Below are 19776 nucleotides of genomic sequence, written 5' to 3'. Positions count from 1 at the left end.
AACGCGATTAATTGAATCCAAAATAAAAGTTTTTGTTTACATAATATATGTGTATGTGCTGTGCTTATTTGTTATGTATATATAAATACAAACACATACAGTATATACTTTGAAAATATTGACATTTATATTATTATATTATATATATAAATATATTTAATATATAAACAAAAAATTTCTTAAATATATACATGTATGTGTTTGTATGTATATATACATAATAAATAAACAACACACACATATATTATGTAAACAAAGCTTTTATTTTGGATATACGATTAATCACGATTAATCATTTGACCGCACTAGTTTTTAGCTTTTATTTATCACTAAAAACAGTAATGTTGTGAAGAGCCATTTATAATTGAAATAAATGTTTTGTAACATTAGGAATGTATTTACAGCCACTTTTGATAAATTAAATTAAATTAAAATTGGGATCTTACTTACTGAGAAATAATGTGAGATAATGAAGCTGCTTGAGCAAGTGTGTAGAGCTGTTGTCTAGACTTGTTGAAACGTTTTCACCACATCATTTGCATACATGCTTTTGTGTTATTTGATCCTTTTAATTATCATTGTAAAATCTAGCATGTCAATAGTGATACTGAATGAGTCATTTTGACTGGTCGTGACTTATTTAGTCAGATATAGTTTACTTCTGGAGACAGGTTTGTTAATAATATATTACAAAATAAAAACTCTCGCACACACACAGTTGTTGGCACATAGTTGCTGTGAGTTTTAATTGCCAGTAGAGACAGGCGCGGGGCCGGTGGGGGTGAGGCTCATTGTGATGGAGTGGCTGGAGGGTTTTTTGGGGTCTTGATTAATTTGTAGTGTCATATGTGGGAGGGTTCATCGGGACGGGGGTTATGGGAATTCACCAAACCCCGAACACTGTGAGAAACACAGAGGGAAATGCTAATGGAGAAATGAATATTCAACACTACCTCTTCGCTCGCTTTTATTTCCCCCATATCAGAAACTGGACGCATTTTGAAACGACATTAATGGTGTCAAATTGAAGTTTAACCTTCAGCTGGAAACGTTTAATACCGATGATCAGCGAGGCTTGATTTTTGTCATCTCACTTCCTCGTGTAATGTTCATCTGTCCTATTAAAAATGTAGCAATGATCACATGTCCAGAATCGAACGCAATCACAGCTGAGAGCTCTTCAATGTGTCATTTGTGGAAAACACTGGATTTGTTTTCCACTGAGCTTGTTGAAATGCATTCTGGGATAGCCTGATCTCTTTATTAACACTCAAAAACACGATTTGTCTGATGGAAACCGGAAGAGTTATCTGTTTCATAGATTGTTTGGAAACACGTTTGCGTTAGGAGCACACTCACAATGCCTTAAATGTCCCCTAGGTAGTCAGCAGACCATGCAGTGCAGATCATACGTACCATAAGGCTTGCAGTGTTCAGCAGCGATTGTTCTCTCAGCATCTGTAATGGATTACTTGTCGTTATAAGAGAATATCTATTTCCAGAGCTGCTATGAAATCATTGCCATGCTCTCTGCGCTACTTGGCTTCCAGTGTGTGTTATTTTGTGTGTAAACAGATGCTCTTTGAGAGGTTTTTGATGGCCTGTCTGAATCCCTCACAGATCTCAGCACAGACCCAAACCCTGGAGAAGAGCACTGTCCAACACTGCCATCCATCCACACTCCTCCAGCAGAATTCATGTTTTTAATAGTTAGTAATCTTCTGAAGCTGTCTATTACGATCACTCACCGCCCTGGCCTGTTTTTTGGTTTGTTTCTGGTGTTTTTAGGGTGGTTTCTAGAGCTTTGTGACTGACCCAAGTCAAAATAACCTGCTCAATATCTCTATGACATCCTGACCTCTAGATTTCGCTCAGTTCCCTTTTTAATGCAAGTCTACTATTTGCTCTTTATTGGCATGACTTGTACATAATAAGCCAATACACAAGCCATGAATAAAATGATTACATACATAACAAAACAAAAATCAATCAATAAGTAAATGAATGAACATGTTTAAAAAGCAAGAACATAAAAAGAAAATGATTAAATCAATCATTTATCACTCCCCAGCAGGGATGATTTACATGCCAAAGTTTGTTCAAATCCCAAACCATAAATAGGACTGATAGTGATGCTGGCCTTGGCAAACACCACTAAAAAACAAATGATGTCCCGTGTCTTTGCCTGCTTTTTATTCAGTTAAAATGAGGTTTTGAAAACTCATATTTTCCCACTCCTGAGCTTAAACAAGACACTTAAAGCTTCCCAAAAGAAGCTAATGCTTTATTATGACAGTCTCTGCTGACTGTTAGTAACTTTGACAAGTACTTGTCGACTTATTCTGCTAACCTTAATTACCAGTCTAACACTCCAGTGAGAGTTAGTTGCAACAGAATGTCTAAAGCGGACCATCAAAATAAAGTGTAACCTGAGTCCTGTGATTGTGTCAGTAAAGGAGGATCAGTTGAGTGAAATGCTCCACTCTTGTTGTGACGTGGATGGGGTCCGAGACAAATGCAGGCCTTCAGCTGCTGCCAGGCGGGAGTGTTGACTCGCTCGTGAGTCCAGGTGGCTTCAGCTAATATGGAAATATTACGAGTGTGATCTGTAGCGGTGTGTGTTGGCCGGGTGATAAGCAGCTCCACCTGTCAGGCTCGGGCCACCGGGCTAATGCACCACTCTGAGTGACGGTTGACTTTGGGAATGTACACAGACTCATATATCCAGAGATCACCATCATACTGTCCGCCTGCAGAATAAGGTTTGGCTGAAGCCTGACAATACTGTGGCAGTTGGTCTGCTGCAAGCCCTCTTTGACACCTCAAGCAATGGAGGACTGGCAGTAGCTTGACCAGCAAAAAACATGATTTTAAGCAATGGAGGACTGACAGTAGCTTGACCAGCAAAAAACCTGATTTTGTTAGAGCATGTGTAGCTCTAACACCTTGATCTAATGTGATTCATGCATCACATCCGCTTCTGACGTGTGATGTGAATTTGTTTCCCATGTTGTTACAGCAGTGTCTGGTCCTCCACACAATAGCAGCCATCTGATGACCGTCTGATGGATGAGTCCAGCTCAGTGCTGGCCAGTGAAACCCAATCCATCAGAGCCTGTCAACCGCCAAGCCTTTCCACAGAGCTGCAGGTCAAGAGATGTGTCAGGAGCCTCCGACTGCATGCTGAAAATCACATTACCTTTAGTGCCGCTTTAGAAAATCAAGTGTTTGTTCTACAGATTATGCCTGTTTGTTTCTGTTGCATTGATTTCAATCGAGTTTCAAGAGGTGAATGTCAGTGTGGCTGAATGTGTCAAACTCTCCAAAAATACCAAATCAGCAATAAAATCTACCAAAAAAGATGTGCTTCTTAAGAGTAAAAACTGTATTTTTCTGGTTGGCCAAGCTAACGCTCATGTGTAGTCTGGGGTAAGTACTCTTGTAGCAACCAGGCAATAAATCTGAGTATCTCTTTTACAGTCGCCTCTTCCATTCGTACAGCATTCATTATGTGTGCTGGGATTTCTCCCACTTGTTTTTATATAAGTGTCCTGTCTCCTTAAATAAAAGTGTTAGGGTTCGGTTTCACGGCAGTGAAATTTGGTGTAATTTGCGAGTTATTAAAACGTTTGGGAGCAGATGGGTGGAAGGAGAGTGTTCCTCTTCCTGACCTACTGTTGAATCCCTGCCCGTGTTCCTAGAGATGAGCAGTCAAACTCAACAGCAGCTCAGAAAACACTTGTGTCAAATTGAGTCAAGATGTGCTCTCCGTGTGCTGCCAGAGAAAGTGTTTACTCGTCAGTCAACGGCGTGGGGCATCATCCGTCAATCACTATGACAAATGACGAGTCCAGGAACCCAGCGGCGGTGTCCTGGAATCGCTAGCGATAAACAAGAGGCCCCATGTGTCGACACAAGCAGCGAAGCAAAGCTCATCCAGGGCAGTTTGGATCACGTGTGAAGGGCAAAGGCAACTGTTTCAGTTCCACAGTAGGTGACCACTGCCTCAGACGCAGGAAACCGCAGAGAGTCACTTTAGCCAGCTTTACAGTGCATTATTATACCCAGCATCAGATTTACCAGTTATATTTTCACTGGGCCCCATTCGTGAAACAAAAGCAGAACAAATTCATGGGTGAATCATTCGCAAAACCAGCAATTTATGCAAGAATGGTTACGTAATATGGTACTTAAGAATGGTTTAACAAAAGATTTGTTCAAGATTTCTACAGAAATTAGATTAGGGAACACATAATCACTGTTAACTAATAGTTTTCCCTCTGCTTATTAATAGTAAGTATGGTAGTTGTAGTAGTTATGTTTAGGGTTAAAGGATCGAGAATATGGTATTGCTATTATATGGGTTTTTTGAGTATATTTTATTGAATAAATTTGTTTATTTTCATTATTAATAAGCAACTAGTTAATAGAGAGAATTGGTTCTTAAGCTAAAGTGTTACACACGGTCTTTCACACGGTGACTATTTAGGTAGGTTTGTGTTGTGATCATTTATGTTGTGCGAATAGTTCACACAGAAATGTGCTTGTGCTTCATGAATTGAGGATCTACACACCAACTCTAAATGGTAAGATTTTTATCTTGTGAGAAGTGTAAAACGGAAAGGGCTTTCTCAAAGCATGAGGGGGAAAATGTCAAGGCTGCGCAGAACTGAAACTCAAGATCTTTCTACTTACTCGAGGTTTTAAACTGCTGCTCTTGTTGGAATGAATCAGCATTTTAATAACCTGTGCTGGAGCCTGTATTTTCCCTCACATTCCCAGGAGGAAAGCTTCATATCTGTACTTTTCAAATGTCATATGCCCTGGAATTGGGTCTGAATATTTCCCATGTGTCTGCTTACACTGGAAGCAGAGCAGACTTTCCCTTTAGCACTGACCTAATCCATTGTTACGTGACTTTTAAAGGTTAAGGTTTTGGGCTTGGTAAGCTGGTTCTAGATCAGCACGCTGTCTGGGAACCAGTGATGGGGGTAATGCATTACTACAAGTAGCGTGAGTTACGTATCAGATTACTTTTTTTTGGTCACACTAATAGTTGTTAAGTTTAGGTATTGGGTAGTATTAGGGATGTAGAATATGGTCATGCAGAATACATGCTTTATAAGCACTAAATAACAGCAAATAGACATGCTGATAAACACCTAGTTAATAGTGAGTATTGCTCCCTATACTAAAGTGTTACGCTTTTTTTCAAGTACCCAGTGAAATAATGCATTACTTTTCAATTTAAAACAAAATATACTTTTTCAAATACTTGGCACCTCTTATTTTGTTGTCTTTTCACTTTTGGGTGTTTACAGTTGCCAAAACTATAAAAAAAAAAAATTTTTTATTAAGCATAACAAAGTAACAAAGTAATGCAAAATTAATGTAATGGATTAAGGCTGAAATTCTTTCCTATCAAAATGCTTGCTACGGATGCGAAAACGCAGAAAATCGAGCCTGATCTGTTTTTTTTTTTTATATGATGGACGAAAGTTTCGGCGGCAGTGTGTAAATGTGATTGACAACATGAGGTCGTATTTATTTATTAACATGCGAAAATTTCGGACTCAGTATGCAAAGACATTTACTTTCCATAAAAAGTAACAAAGTAACTCAACTAGTTACTTGTTTATGGAGTAACGCAATATTTCAACACATTACTTTTGAATTTATAATGAAATATCGGGGGAAATCGGGAGTGAGGTGCAGAGACAGAGACACTTCCTTCAGTCTGTTATGCATTATATTGTGTTATTAGTTTTGAAGTGTTTAAATTTTGGGTTACTATAAATTTTGGGTTTTTTATTAAGCATAACAAAGTAACAGAAAGTAATGCCAAAGTAATGTAATGCATTAAGGCCTTGCACACTGAGTCCGAAATTTTCGTACGCATTTTTTCATTTTTATTTTTTTCATATTCGTCATCCTTTCCTATCAAAATGCTTGCTACGGATGCAAAAACGCAGAAAATCGATCCTCATCCGATTTTCTTTTTATGATGGACAAAAGTTTTGGCGGCAGTTTGTAAAGGTGATTGACACAACGTGAGGTCATATTTATTTTTTAATGTTTTTTCGGACTAAGTGTTCAAAGATACTTAGTCTATAAAAAGTAACAAAGTAACCTAATTCGTTACTTTTTTATGGAGTAATGCAAAACTGTAACGCATAACTTTTCAAAGTAACTTTCCCCAACACTGCTGAGAAAGGCATGCCCGAGCTTTTCAAAATGGTCGAAAGTCTTTGTGGATGAAGAGAATGAGGGGAAAAGGCATTGAGCGCACGTCGTCTGAGAGCCGAGCTCTCGGGGCCGTGGTCTTTGTGCGGCAGCGGCGCACGCCTGGGGAGAGAGGGGAAATGTGTTTGACATACGCTCTGCACACACTGCCGGGGAGGCAGGAACAGCAGGATACGATTAATGACCGCAGAATAAGATTGCTACAATATGGCCTCCCTCGCCCCAGCCTCCCTTTCTGTTGGGCTGTCATATTTCACAGCCATTTGTGGCTTTTTGTTTTTTTCCCTTTCTTTCAAGGCTCCCCCTCTCTCTTTTTATTTCTCAGTCAGCGTCATTGATATGCAGCAGTGTGTTCCTGGAGCAGGCTGTAGACTCTGTTCTCATGGCCGGCTTTTAAAACAGCTTGGCGCTGACTCACGGGTGCAGAACTCTTGTAAACATTCAGGTAGTTTCGGAGCGCTTTGAAATACGAGTTTTACTATCGCAGACGTTTCACATACGACACAACGAGGAAGAGTTTGGAGTGTTCTAATGTTTGACAAGAAATCAGTGCATGACAAGTGGATTTCTGAGCTGTCTCGCCTCTGGTTTTGCTTATTGGCCGTGCGTTCCCTTTGCTGACAGTGGCTGAAAAAAGGAAAGTGACAGCTGTTTGTTTAGCTTGCCCTTGATGTCACAGTCCTGATGGTCTTGCAAGGCGAGCCTCAATAACCCAAAACCAGATTTTAGCATGCCGATTTGTAGTACAACAAATAAAAGATGGTTTTAAAGACATCTGCAAGGGTTAGGGCAGAAATCTGGCAGCCAAATGTTGGCGGTTCCAGCGGTGATTAAGAGTGAAACTTGGAGCCGTCCTGAACAGTCAGAAAGTGGATATCTCTGCGCATGAGCGCGTCAGTAGCCAGAGCAGTGCAGTTTGTGTTTGTTGACACGTTGAGGAGAGAATTTCAGTGTTTTCGCACCGGTCATCAATCAGGAGCAGGCCTGATTTTTCCCCAGAGTCAGAAACACTCTAGAGGTACAGCTGTGTATGTTTTGACCCAAACCATCAACAATATCATCATGTTAACTATGCTTCTCACCTCTCACTCAGTCGTTATCACTACAATAAGTGTTCAGAGCCATTTAGATATGTTCAGTTTAATAAGTCTTGTGGTTTAAAAAGTGAATCTGACCAAAACAGTGTCTGAGTCATATTTCATTCCGAAATAAAAAGAAAAATGCAAGTATCTTAGTCTATTTAGGGTTATTGTTTTCACATTATGCTTTTTTTAAGACATTTATAACACGTTCTCCCCAAATTCTCATTACTGTAATGTGTCCACATGTACTTTTTTATGCAATGACTGTTATTCTCATTATTATTTCCACTATGAATGGTATCCATTACCAGTATGGTAGCATCTATTTCATTTTTATATGTTAATTTGTCTTTATTAATTTGTTATATATATATATATATGTGTGTGTGTGTGTGTGTGTGTGTGTATGTGTGTGTGTGTGTGTGTGTGTGTGTTAGGTAGCACTTTAGCTAAAGTCTTTATGTATAGTGCATTATAAAGGGTTTTTAAAGGGTATAATGCATTATAATTATATATAATGTGCGTTGTAATACATTATAACCTTATTTAAAATGCATAGTGCAACAATGAATTAATGTGTTATAATGTATTACCTTTGGTTATAATTATTCATGAGACTGTACAATGCATATTGCATATCTACTGGTAAAATATACCTGTAAAGAACCTTTTATTTACAGAAGGGTGTTTTAATATACAATAGTTTGCTCTTAAATAGGTTCTGTATAGAAACCCTGTTAAGAGTGCTTCGAAGATTCTTCTACTCATTGCTAATCAAAACGGTCATTGATTTCAAGTAATGTCAGTTCAGGGTTGGCTTTCACTCTCTGTGGACTGCTGCGAGACAGACAGGAAGTGAGAAGACGTATCCAGCCGCTCACACGCTGACCGCTGGCTTCCTCCAGATACTCCTCTGCTACTTTCTGGTTTGGACAGATGTATGTGTTGCACATATGGCGCTGCTCGTATCTGTCACACCTGTTCCACGCAGCTGCCCCGCAAAGCTCTCCATTCGCTCCAGCTCTGTGTCTGAACACAGCTGCAGTGCATTCTGGGATCAGCCTGCAGAGCACAACTGTCTCCTGATTAAAAGCCTGCAGGCTAACAGTGTCTCAGGAGATAGAGCTACATGTGCTTACTGTATGGTTAGGGTTTGGCTTAGGGTTACTTGCATGTGGTTATGCATAATTTTTTTGTTATTATAACAGCAAGCACATGAAGCGTGTAATAAGGATGTAATAATAACATGTCAAATACTATCGACTGATTATGGCCTTCAAAGAGGAGAAGTGACAGAAACAAATCTCAGTGGAAGCACAGCTTCATACATTCCTTAATCATTTGTCTTTACAGGATGAATCCTTCATTTCTGAGAGAAAAGACAACACTTTCATATTTCACATCACACATACAGTTTGTCTTGATAATTCATAGTACATAGTCACAGTTTTGAGAATATTTAGGAAAATTTATATTTGTATTGACAATATTTGAAGGTAACATCAACAAACAACATCATGCATGTGAAGTACGGCAGAGCCAAGTAACAATCATTTATATTAAGAATTATTCCTCAGTGGGGAGTGAGATGAAGATACAACCTCGGCATGAAATAAAACTGCCTTGATTATGGTGGCACTGGATCCATAACTTCAGTGAGGTTTCAGTATCCTCCAGTCAACCAAACACACTCTTGAGATAACCCTGAGATAAAAAAGTCCCAGATGTATCCTCAGTCTGAAGATATGCCACAGCGAGCGTGTTTACATTGTATGTTTTTATTGCCATGCGATTTTTACTTGGTGTGCTCATAACAATAAAGTATTGAATCTTGAATGACTAGATGTTCAGGCCGATGTGAGCTAACTCTCCTTCATAGGGACTTTGATATGGCTCTCTGCCCTGTTTTATTGGCAAGTCTGATCACTTGGATAAGGATTTAGTTCACCCCAAAAATGAAGATTTGCTGTCTACATCTTGGATGGTCTGTTTCTTTAGTGGAACAGATTTGGAGAAATGTCTCATTGCATCACTTGTTCACCAGTGGATCCTCTGCAGTCCCAATGAGAGTCCAAACAGCCGATAAAAACCACAAAGATTGTGCAAAATGAGACAGTGTGTAGACCTACATTTACAACACACACACAGAACCTTATTTAGTTTATATTTATGTAATTTTTACAAATGATGTCTCCAAAATACCTCAAGGGCTACAGTTCACTGCTCGTTTTTCTGGCATGTGTATGTCTAATGACATGTTTGCGGCTTCATTAATCTCCTAATGACTGAGGAAATCAGCACACTGCTGTTATTGCAGCTCAACTGCAATTCATCGCATGAATACTGAATTATAATGTGTTAATGTCATGTACTTCTCACAAAAAGTCATCACTCCTGATTTTGAAAAAGACATCTTAAAGCAGAGGACATTTTTGACATCTTTCTTTTTATTGCAAACAATATGATACAAAAGATAAGCTTCTTTTAAGATGGTGGCATGTTTTACAGTTTTTCTTTATGACATTAAAAAAAACAAAGGGAAAAGAAATAAATGCTGGTGTGTTTTTGTAGAGATGTAGCCAACAGCCTGAAGAAGTCAACATGTTTGAGAACAAAAAAAACAACAACAAAAAAAACAAGTTCCAGTTGTTTCTATGAAAGGCTTGATCAAGTTTCACAATCGGAAGTCAACTAGAGTACCATTTTTAGACATTTTAAATGGAAACATTAAGAAACGATAAATAAATGAGATGGTTAAAGTTTGCACTACATCTAAATCGTAATCGTCTCCGGAAACGTTTCATCACAAATTAGTCGTACGAAGCCCGAGTACATGATAAAACGCAAATAGTATTACTTTCAAGTCAAATGAACGCTAATGAATAAATTAAAGAGGTTAAGACTGGAGGAATGACGATCTGACCAATGGCGAGCTGCGGAGGAGCCTCGGGTCAAAGGGCACTTCCCGTCCCCCCTCCAGCAGCGAGATCTCTATAGGCACAGACGGACTCTAGAGGCAGTTTTCACAGAAACGAGAGATAGGCACGGACTCTAGAAGCAGTCGACTGTACATCTGACAATTCAACACTTCGCCCGAGTTGTAAGAAACCCCCACAAATATATACAGAGGAAAATATCAGGCTTTACAAAAAAATATCATCAGACAGCTGCGTACGAATCCCCCGACACAACTGAGAAACGTGACACATACACGGTACATACTAAAAATAATTATCTGGAATCTGTCCTCACAGAGGATTCTCTTGTCTCATTATATCTAGAAAAATATAATCACAACTCCGAAGGCACAGTCGGGAGCCATTCGCTCAGTTTGAGTTCGTCTCCAGCCGGGATGGCCTCTCAGGGCCTGGACAGCTGGGTGTAGACGGGCTGCTGCTCCCAGTGCTGCGGACTGTGCGCCTGCGGCAGCGTGTCGGCGATCGGGGTGTACATGGGCCTCTGGTAGCTGAAGGCGGGGTACTGGCTGTAGTAGGAGCCGGCGGGGCTCTGGTGCTCGGTGTAGTTGTAGTACGAGCCGCTGCCACTGCTGCCGCCGCTGCTGTAGTGCTGCAGGTTGAAGCAGCCGTAGGCCACATGCTGCGGAGAGCCCTGCTGCTGCTGCTCGCTGTAGTGGCTGGGGCTCAGCTGCTCCGTCTTGATCTGCGTCCGCTGCTGGCCTTGGCTCTGCTCGCCACCGCTGGCCATCGAGTGCTGTTTGGACATCCAGGCGCCACCGTACCCGGCGGGATACGCCTGCATGCCGCCGCTGACCCCCGGGTGTCCGTGAGGGGGCAGGTACTGGTCGAACTCGTTGACGTCGAACGGCTCCATGTTGGAGATGACGTCGCTGCTCAGCTCGCCGATGTCTACGGCGCCGAAGTCAATGCCCTCCTGCAGCGGACGGCCCTCGCGCTTCAGATCCGCTTTGCTGGACGGCAGGTCCGTTTTGGGGGTCGTGGGAGGAGTGGGGGGACCCTGGGACTGACCTGGAGATAAGAATGAAATCACGTTAAACTAAAAATTAACAAAACAGAATAGTGTGTTACTATTGTAATAACTGAATTTACTCTAAAAAACGAATTGAATCTTGGGATTATGCTTTGATTACATTAGACGTCCCCCACTTCTTGTTATGCTTTGGTTTCCTTTGTACTCCTTCAGATTAATATATTATGTAAAATATATTTATAAAACAAATAATTCCGGTCCTTGATTCTGATTGGTTGAGCCACATGCGAAGCTGTTGTAAACTGTATGTTTTTACATGTTAGAAGAATTATTATTTGTTATGTGTTGAGCTTATAAAAAGACGCTGCACAGCGTGACGTCACATCACGACCGAAAAACAATTTCACATGCTCAAAGTCTAGTGAGACCGCGGCCTAATAAAGATACACAGCGATGCCTGATAAGATTTACGAGTTCCCCCGCAGGCTCCGAACGAGGCCTTACATAAGGAGCTGCTGCTAGATGTTGTAGATGTCACTAGTTGTGCAAAGGTTTCTGTACCTGAGTGGTCTCCCGGAGAGTGCACTTCGCCCATGCTGGACGCGGGGGAGTCGGCCTGCTGCAGGGCTTTGAAGATGGCGTTGGGTGAGATGTGGGTCTGCTCGCCGTCCTCGCTCTCGCTCTGGCCGTTCTTCACTGATTTTCTCCGTCTGGGCTGGTACTTGTAGTCGGGGTGGTCTTTCTTGTGCTGCACCCTCAGACGCTCGGCCTCCTCCACGAACGGACGCTTCTCGCCCTCGTTCAGTAACCTACACATATCCACAAGAATTAACCAATGCTCAGATTACTTCCTTTGCATTCTTCACTTAACAAAACAGAAATTTCATTAAGGTACAAATTGTTTTTGAAATATGACTATTCTTTTTTTTTTTAATACTAGTTTTTTCTTAATAAGTAAACCCGCAAAGCAATAAAGTAATTCAGAAAAAGTAATCTACTTTCTTTATCTTGTTCAATTAATAATAAAGAAACTTTAATAAAAGGTATAGATTGTTCTTGAAACAGCTATTATAATTATTTTTTTAAAGTGAATACTACTTTTCTTACATAAACCCAAAAAGTAATAAAGTAATCAACATCTTTTCTTAAACTGGAGGTTTTTACTGACTCCACAACTTTTTCTGTGTTGAAGTGCATGTGAAGTAAGGGTTAATTTACTATTTGACTAAAGTCAAATAGTAAATTAGTTTTACCTTACTACCCAAATAGTTACATTTTCTCAAGCTTATCAATATTGTTTTATAACCATTGCATAATAATGCTATAAATCATTGCAATTTAATAGTACTACACAAAGTTTCCTGACTTCTGGAGCAGTCCTGAACAAACAAAATCGAAACAAAGTAAAATGAATTGTCTCTCTCTCTCACCTCCAGAGTTTTCCGAGGGTCTTGCTGAGCTCGGCGTTGTGCAGGTGCGGATACTGATCCGCCAGTTTCCTGCGCGCGGCTTGAGCCCAGACCATGAAGGCGTTCATGGGTCTCTTGACGTGCGGCTTGTTCTTGCTGGAGCCGTTCACTCGCACAGGCATGGGCACCAGCGTCCAGTCGTAGCCCTTCAGCACCTGGGACACCGCGTCCCTGATGCACACGGGGAACTTGTCTCCCTCCTCGTCTTTCTTGAAGTCTGTGAGGCGGCTGCTCTCGCTGTCCGAGCCCGACCCGGACGCGGAGTCCTCGGACATGCTCGGGCTGGGCGCGTCGGAGAGACTCTTGTCCTGCTCGGCGCTCATCTTCAGGCAGGAGTCGAAGAGATTCATGCAGAAGAGCGGGTGCTGCAGACGCCTGTAAAATCCTCCTGCGGGTGTTCAGAGCAGTGCGTAAAAGCGCAAACCGGCCGCGGTGTCCAAATTCCCTCAGAGCTGCTCAGACCTGGTGAGTAAAGTCACACGAAGCCACATATATCACTGAGACGAGGACAAATCCTGACTGACTGACCGACTGACTGAGTGTGTGTGTGTGGGGAGATGTGGAGAGGTTCTGCTGTCTTTCTCTCCAAATCACATCACTTATATACGGACTGGTGAATGGAGGGAGGAGGAGGAGCAGAACCCGATCTCTCTCTCTCTCTCTCTCTCTCTCTCTCTCTCTCTCTCTCTCGTGGTTAACACTAACCAAACACGCCAAAACTAAGAAAAAGCATTATCAACATTACGCACTATTATTGAATATAAAATATGCAATATAAAATGAAGAGCTCAGATGCCAAGTTTGAAGTTTTCTTCTAAAATGACAATTTCTCTCAGGCTCCTATGTGTGTAGGTTCAGTAATTTCACTTTAATGTCAATGACAAGAACGTTTTTATTGTCATTAAAGGGAACTTACTGAACTGAAAAAAAATGCTTATTTTAGAAGAATTTTTTAAACGATACATTTTGCATCTGAGCTCTTGAAATCTACAACAATCTGCTGCTCACCTGACGTCTTGTGTATTCGGACAACACTAGAAAAACATGCAGATGTGATAACATCTGTCAAAATAAAACATGGAATCAAATAAAAGTTACACCAGCTTGTACAAATAGCAAACTGCTCACTACAATGTTTTATTTTGTATGCACAGTTTAATGTTTGCACAGTATGCATTATGTGGTAAAATCTTAATACTTTTAGACATCTGTCTCAAGTATAAACTTCATCTGATGATGTCTCAAGGGCAAAACGAGTCTGTTTTCTGTCTTGAAAATGACTTTTCTGCATTTCTCCATTTCATACATCTAAATGTCAAAGAGGCGGTTGTCTGGGTTATTGTTGATGTGTGTTGTGTTGTGGTGTGTGTGTGTGTGTGTTGTTCGCTGTAAGACCGATAGGGGGCGACATGAGTTCAGAGACTCACTTTAGATTTGTATTGACTTTAGAAAAAAAGTACCCCAATGAATATTATTAGAATAAAAATGTGACATGGCGTGCAATGTATTGTACTCCAATCTATCAATACTAAAAATCAATACTTGAACTGTTTGTAATATTTTATTCCACAGTTTTTATACATTTGTATACTGACAATGCATCTAATTCATCCCTCACAAACTTTGCTTTCCTCTGAATCTGACCAAAAACCAAGCAGGGCATTATTAGTATCGTTGCTGTTAACATGTCTTTCTAATTCCACTTCTTAAGCTTTTGTGTTGCATTGAAAACAAATAAATAAATAAATCAACGCAATTCGGAATTGTTTTACCGAAGTTATAATGTCTTGGATTGATAAACAACTATCTATTTATATTTACTGCATGAATATATTTTTATACTCCTTTGCTTTTTACTTGTTATCATTGTTATAACATCTCATTGCCTATTGCTTATGTATATTTTAGCCTTTTATATCAGTGAAATTTTGTGAAGCCAATGTGTTTTTTTTTTTTTTTTTAAGTGTATATTCATGAGCTCTTTATAAACTACTTACAGTTTAGTTTAAAATCCTGAGAGCATATCAGTAGTTAAATACATCAGCAACGGCAATATAATAAATCTCTGATTGTGGGGTAAAATAAAGATTGCTCCGTTACTCTCGGTCTCTCCCTGTGTTTATTTGTGCAAGTAATGTTGTGGAAATGTAATTTTGGGCAGAACGTGGTCTACACATGTGTTCCTCATGAGCTACCTGAAATATCATGTTTAATAGATCACAGATGTGCGTCTGCCCTCCCTCTGTATCGCCAAATTACCACAATTACCTCAGGAGGAAAGCCACGCTTTTACACCACTTTTTAGCCTATATCATGGATATTAAATTGCCAAATCGCCAGCACTACTGTTCAAAAGTTTGGTGTCAGTAAGAGTTTTTCCTGCTTTTGAAACAAGCTCACCAGCTGCATTCATTTGTTAAAAATACAGTAATGTTTACAATTCAAAATAGCTGTGTTCTATGTGAATATATATTTATTTGAAATAGGAGTCTACTGTAACATTATAAATGTGTTTACTGTCACTATCTAGATCTACATATCTATCTATCACACACAGGCATCAGAGGTGTGTGTGGCATCAGCCGGCGGTCTGCAGGAACTGATACAGCGCGTCCCTCCTTCTTCTGCATACGCTGTAACGCTGGGAAACTTCTCAGCTTGATTTCGAGCCCCAGTGTTAAAAACTGGAAGACAAACAGTGAAAGTCAACTGCTAAATCATGTCCCCCACTCGCAGATTCTGTGACTGTCAGCTGAGGGCCTCGCTTGCTCTGTGTGTGTGTGTGTGTGTGTGTGAAGTACGTCGTTCCTCCTTCTACTTTCAAACGAAAAGCCCTAAGTGATGTTATCAAACAGTGAGATACTCAAATACGGTCATGGCTTCTCCTGAAAGCACAGCATTGTCTGGATCATGACAGCGTCAGATGTTTTCATTCAGATATATAGGATACAATATACAGAATCCAACGAATAGCACAAAAGAACTGCATAGGTGCTAGATTTTTTTTTTTTTTTTACATTTTACATTTTACAAATTCATTTGCACAAATTAGGTCTTACGGACATTGAACCAATTCAACAGAACAGTTGAGCACTTTTTCTTATGCTATCAGGTAAATGCTTCTCTGTGACAAGCAACACTGTGTGTTTTTACATGTTTTGACAAAACATATTTTAAGAAAACGTAGACATTTTGTTTGCAATAGCATATTTCCAGGACGTTTATATATATGTTAGTAGTTTCTGTGTAATGTAAACTTACGAACAGCTGCAACTGTATTTACAAGTGGAACGCACATGAATGCAACCATAAAGTGGTAATTACAAGTGAGGTTTCTTTAAGCCCAGAGTTTCCACATTGGGGGCATGACAGTGCGAAAACGTGTCTGATGCAATCGATGCTGCATCTGTTTTAATAATATATTTGTTAAAATAATGTTTTCTTCATTTAGAGTAACACTTGCTAGCTTACATGTACAAAAATACAACAGTATAGTACAGTTAAGATTGAATATATAACAATTCAATTTAGAGCACGTTCACAACTTAAAATATAAACTAGTGCCGTCAATCGATTAAAAAAATTAACTAATTGCACTTTTTTTATCACTATTAATCCCACCTAAATATACTTTTATATTGCAATAATTTCACATTCAATATTCAAATTAATCTAGAAACAACATAAAAACAGTATATTTTAATATTTGTTTTTTTGGCATCTTTTATGACTGAAGGCGAGTATCGCTGATACCAATCCTATTGGTAATTATTTTTAATTATTTTTTTATTGGTATTTTATTTTTTTACTATTGTTTTAATTTTTACTGTATAACTTAAATGTTTTAGTGTTGATGATTTATTTGAATTTGATAATTTATTAGAATTAAATAATAAATAAAAATTTATAAAATCTTCACATAAACCCATTATAAGAAATGTCATATTTACCCGTGCCTTTCAGCAGAAATATAAAGAAACTGAATAAAGTTATCAAACACTAAATTCTAAATTAAATATAGAGGAATCATCAAAGCTACACAAATGATTGATTTTCTTTTTCTTTTGTTCTTGATGAACAGTCATCACAGCAGCTGGTTATTAGGTTATTTGGCTGCTATTACTTTAAGAGCTGCCGCTGCTGAACGTGATCTGACACGCATGCTCGTAGTTTCATTGGTGATATTGTTTGGTATGTTACATGCTTGATCGTGGTTTGTTTGGTGTTTGAAATGATAGGGGATTTGGATTTTACTGACGTATGGCCTGACAACATCTCATCTGAACACAGTTCGTTTGACTCGCGCCTGTCGCTGAGGCGAGTCTGAAAGGTCTTCCATTTGATGTGGTTGTAAAGACGTTCTGCATATAAATAAACACAATTCTTGACAAGAAAAAAAGAGACAGAAGCAGCTGTTGTGAGTGGGGTGGCCAAACCTAGGCTAGCCCACCCCTGCGTTAAATGTGTTAAATATTTTTAACACCATTAGACTGGAAAAAATTAGTTGGCTGCTTCAACGTGCTAATTTTGACTAATCAAAACAAATAATAGCAAAAGTACACGGATGCACATTCTTACTCATCATTGTGTAGAAAAACCCTGCTGAATTTTATTGTTGCTCCGGTCAGAGTGACTGTAATCATGACTTCCTCGTAAATAAGTTCCCAGGTGGAACTCAATAACTATTGTGACAGGAACATTGAGATTTGTAAACTAGTCAGAGCGGTTCATTACAAAGAAAGCAGACATTCCAGGATCACATTACTCTTGGGTTTCTTGACTCATTCCATGACAGAGCATCAGGCACAAGTCTGAGTTGAATCAAGTCAAGTTATTAACTGTACCAACCGATTCAGTGTGATCTGGTGAACCTATTCAACTGGCTCACATTAAGAATCTGGAAACTCGACTATCTCCTGACTCCAGAAGTGTGGATCGGTAAGGACTCACACTCCCTCTGTGTTCCCTCGCTAGACAGCAGGGCTGACTGAAGAGCACCACTAGAGACTGTTGCATTAAGTGAAAAAGCAGCTTATTTGGCTTCTATCTAGCAGAGGCTGAGTGAAGAATGTGAGGAACTCCCTGCTGTGTGGATGGGCAGACCTTTCCCCTAGGAGAAGCAGAAAAAACAAGAGGGAAACATGAAGGCGGGAACGGAAAGATGATGCAGTCTGTGGCCTAGACTTGTGAGAAATGACTTTGCACCTGTCCGCTACTTTCCCCTCAGAAGTGCCAGCTTCCACAGGCCTGCCAGGGTGGACACACCTGTCCGTTCGTACGGGGATGGCTCTCCTCGTTTCCCAGCCCGGGGTGTGGGCACACTGTCCGCTCGGACTGCTGTCTCTGGGCATTCGCCGGCCAGATCAGAGCGCAGCCACACGGGCTGATTGTTGACACATAGCATTTTGGAGAGGCTGACGTTTGAACAAGACTTATCATGGGCCTGACACCTTCAGAAGGCACCACTCAAATGATCCCACAATGTTTCTTCACACTTCCCTGACAGCCCCTACCACAGCTGGCAAAATAGCAGATTCTTCAAGATAATTCAATAGAGCTACTGAGAAATACAACCTGGTCTCATAAAAATACGTACCTCTGGGTACCTTTCTGCAACACAGTTTTTACCTACCCTACTGCACATTTCGCCACAGTTTCAAAGAGAAATGTCCACTGAGTGGTGCTAAAACACGGGTTCAATACGTGAACACTGCCACGTTTTTATTACGTAGATATATACATACAGTATTGCTGTGTTTTTATTACGTTGCTTCAGGTACGTATTGCATCGCTAAAAGTTAATGCTCTCTCGTGTTGGAAATATGCCCTACACCAAACCCAACCCTAAACCTACCTGATAGTGTTGACAAATGCAAAACTGATATAAAAATGCATTTCTTTTGTCAAACCGTGGTTACGCGGGATTCAAACCGGAGCTCCTCGCCTCTCAAGTACATCTCCGTACTCCGTGAGCTACCGAACAAACCTACCGTCTATGAAAACCTATAGATATGAAGCTGGATATGTGCGATGCTAACATTCAAAAGCATCAGTTTTCAAATCTCCCAGCATATTAAAATCGTTTTGAAGTCATGACCTAATATTCTTCTTAATTGTGCAAAAATTACGCTTTATTAATCGAAACTGTAAATTTGTGTGAAAAGGAATAAAAGGTGTCAGAGTTTTACTGCCTCTAGTGTTCATTTCTTTTGGAAACTGCAGTGATGTGTACTTATTGGTACGTATTTCCTGTCTCACGCAAAACTGTCCCCAGGTACGTTTTTGCCATGAGACCAGGTAGGAGAAATAATGTGACGTGCAAGAATGTAAGTCATTTTCCGACAAACTGCTCAAGTAATTACTTCACAAATTAACTTTTTAGTACACCTACAATAAACAAACTCAGGAAAATAAGCCACGTATGTAATAAATCGGCATCTGCGCACATTATTTAACCCCTGTGCATTTCAGATCGAGCATTAGTTGTTAATAGACTAGAAGTTGAGGTAACACTTTAGTTTAGGGAGCAATTCTCACTATTAACCAGTTGCTTATTAGCATGCCCAATATTAACATATTGTTATATTAACATAGTATGAAGGACATATTCTGCATGACCACATTCTACATCCCTAATCATAATTAATAGTGAGAATTGGTCCCCAAACTAAAGTTTGACTGAAGTTGAATCCTAGAAACACAATTATTTGTCTGTTCAGGTGTCTGAATGCAGTCATTGATATTATATTAATATTACAGCAAAGAACTTCCTAAACTAGTCGTCTATGACTCTTTCTAACATTCAGAATAATGCAAATAAAAGGTAAAATAGTACTATGATTTATTTAGAACTGAAAAATGACACCATGTCCTAACCAGACACTATGCGACAAGATTTCAGTGACAAGCAATTTGTCTGTCGCAGCTGAAGACGGAAACGGCGTTGTGTTTCATTTTGTGGCCGCTGGCATTTCCATCCTTGCAAATCTGTAACCCACAGTAAGAGCATTAGTAGCTGAAAGTTCTGCTTAGCT

General features: G+C 39.8%; 1 protein-coding gene across 1 annotated transcript; it reads right to left on the bottom strand.

The window, feature by feature from the left end:
- Positions 1-9752: 9752 nt before the first annotated feature.
- Positions 9753-13327, bottom strand: LOC109055390 (transcription factor Sox-9-B). The gene is made up of 3 exons (XM_019072616.2): positions 12704-13327; positions 11835-12082; positions 9753-11311 (listed from the first exon to the last, which is right to left on the bottom strand). The coding sequence occupies exons 1-3, from the start codon at positions 13090-13092 to the stop codon at positions 10686-10688; spliced, it is 1263 nt and encodes a 420-aa protein (XP_018928161.1). The 5' UTR covers positions 13093-13327; the 3' UTR covers positions 9753-10685.
- Between the last annotated feature and the right edge of the window lie 6449 nt (positions 13328-19776).

This window comes from Cyprinus carpio, chromosome B3 (assembly GCF_018340385.1).
Source record: "Cyprinus carpio isolate SPL01 chromosome B3, ASM1834038v1, whole genome shotgun sequence".
In the NCBI taxonomy this organism is placed as follows: Eukaryota; Metazoa; Chordata; class Actinopteri; order Cypriniformes; family Cyprinidae; genus Cyprinus; species Cyprinus carpio.
Note: the sequence above shows the minus strand (reverse complement) of the source record. Positions and strands in the feature narration are given on the sequence as shown.

Excerpts from the sequence above, each read along its gene's own strand:
- LOC109055390 (XM_019072616.2), bottom strand. The coding sequence starts at position 13,092 with ATGAATCTCTTCGACTCCTGCCTGAAGATGAGCGCCGAGCAGGACAAG. Across the intron at positions 12,083-12,703 it reads ACCCTCGGAAAACTCTGGAG|GTTACTGAACGAGGGCGAGA; the intron begins GTGAGAGAGAGA and ends GGATATGTGTAG. Across the intron at positions 11,312-11,834 it reads CTCTCCGGGAGACCACTCAG|GTCAGTCCCAGGGTCCCCCC; the intron begins GTACAGAAACCT and ends TCTTATCTCCAG.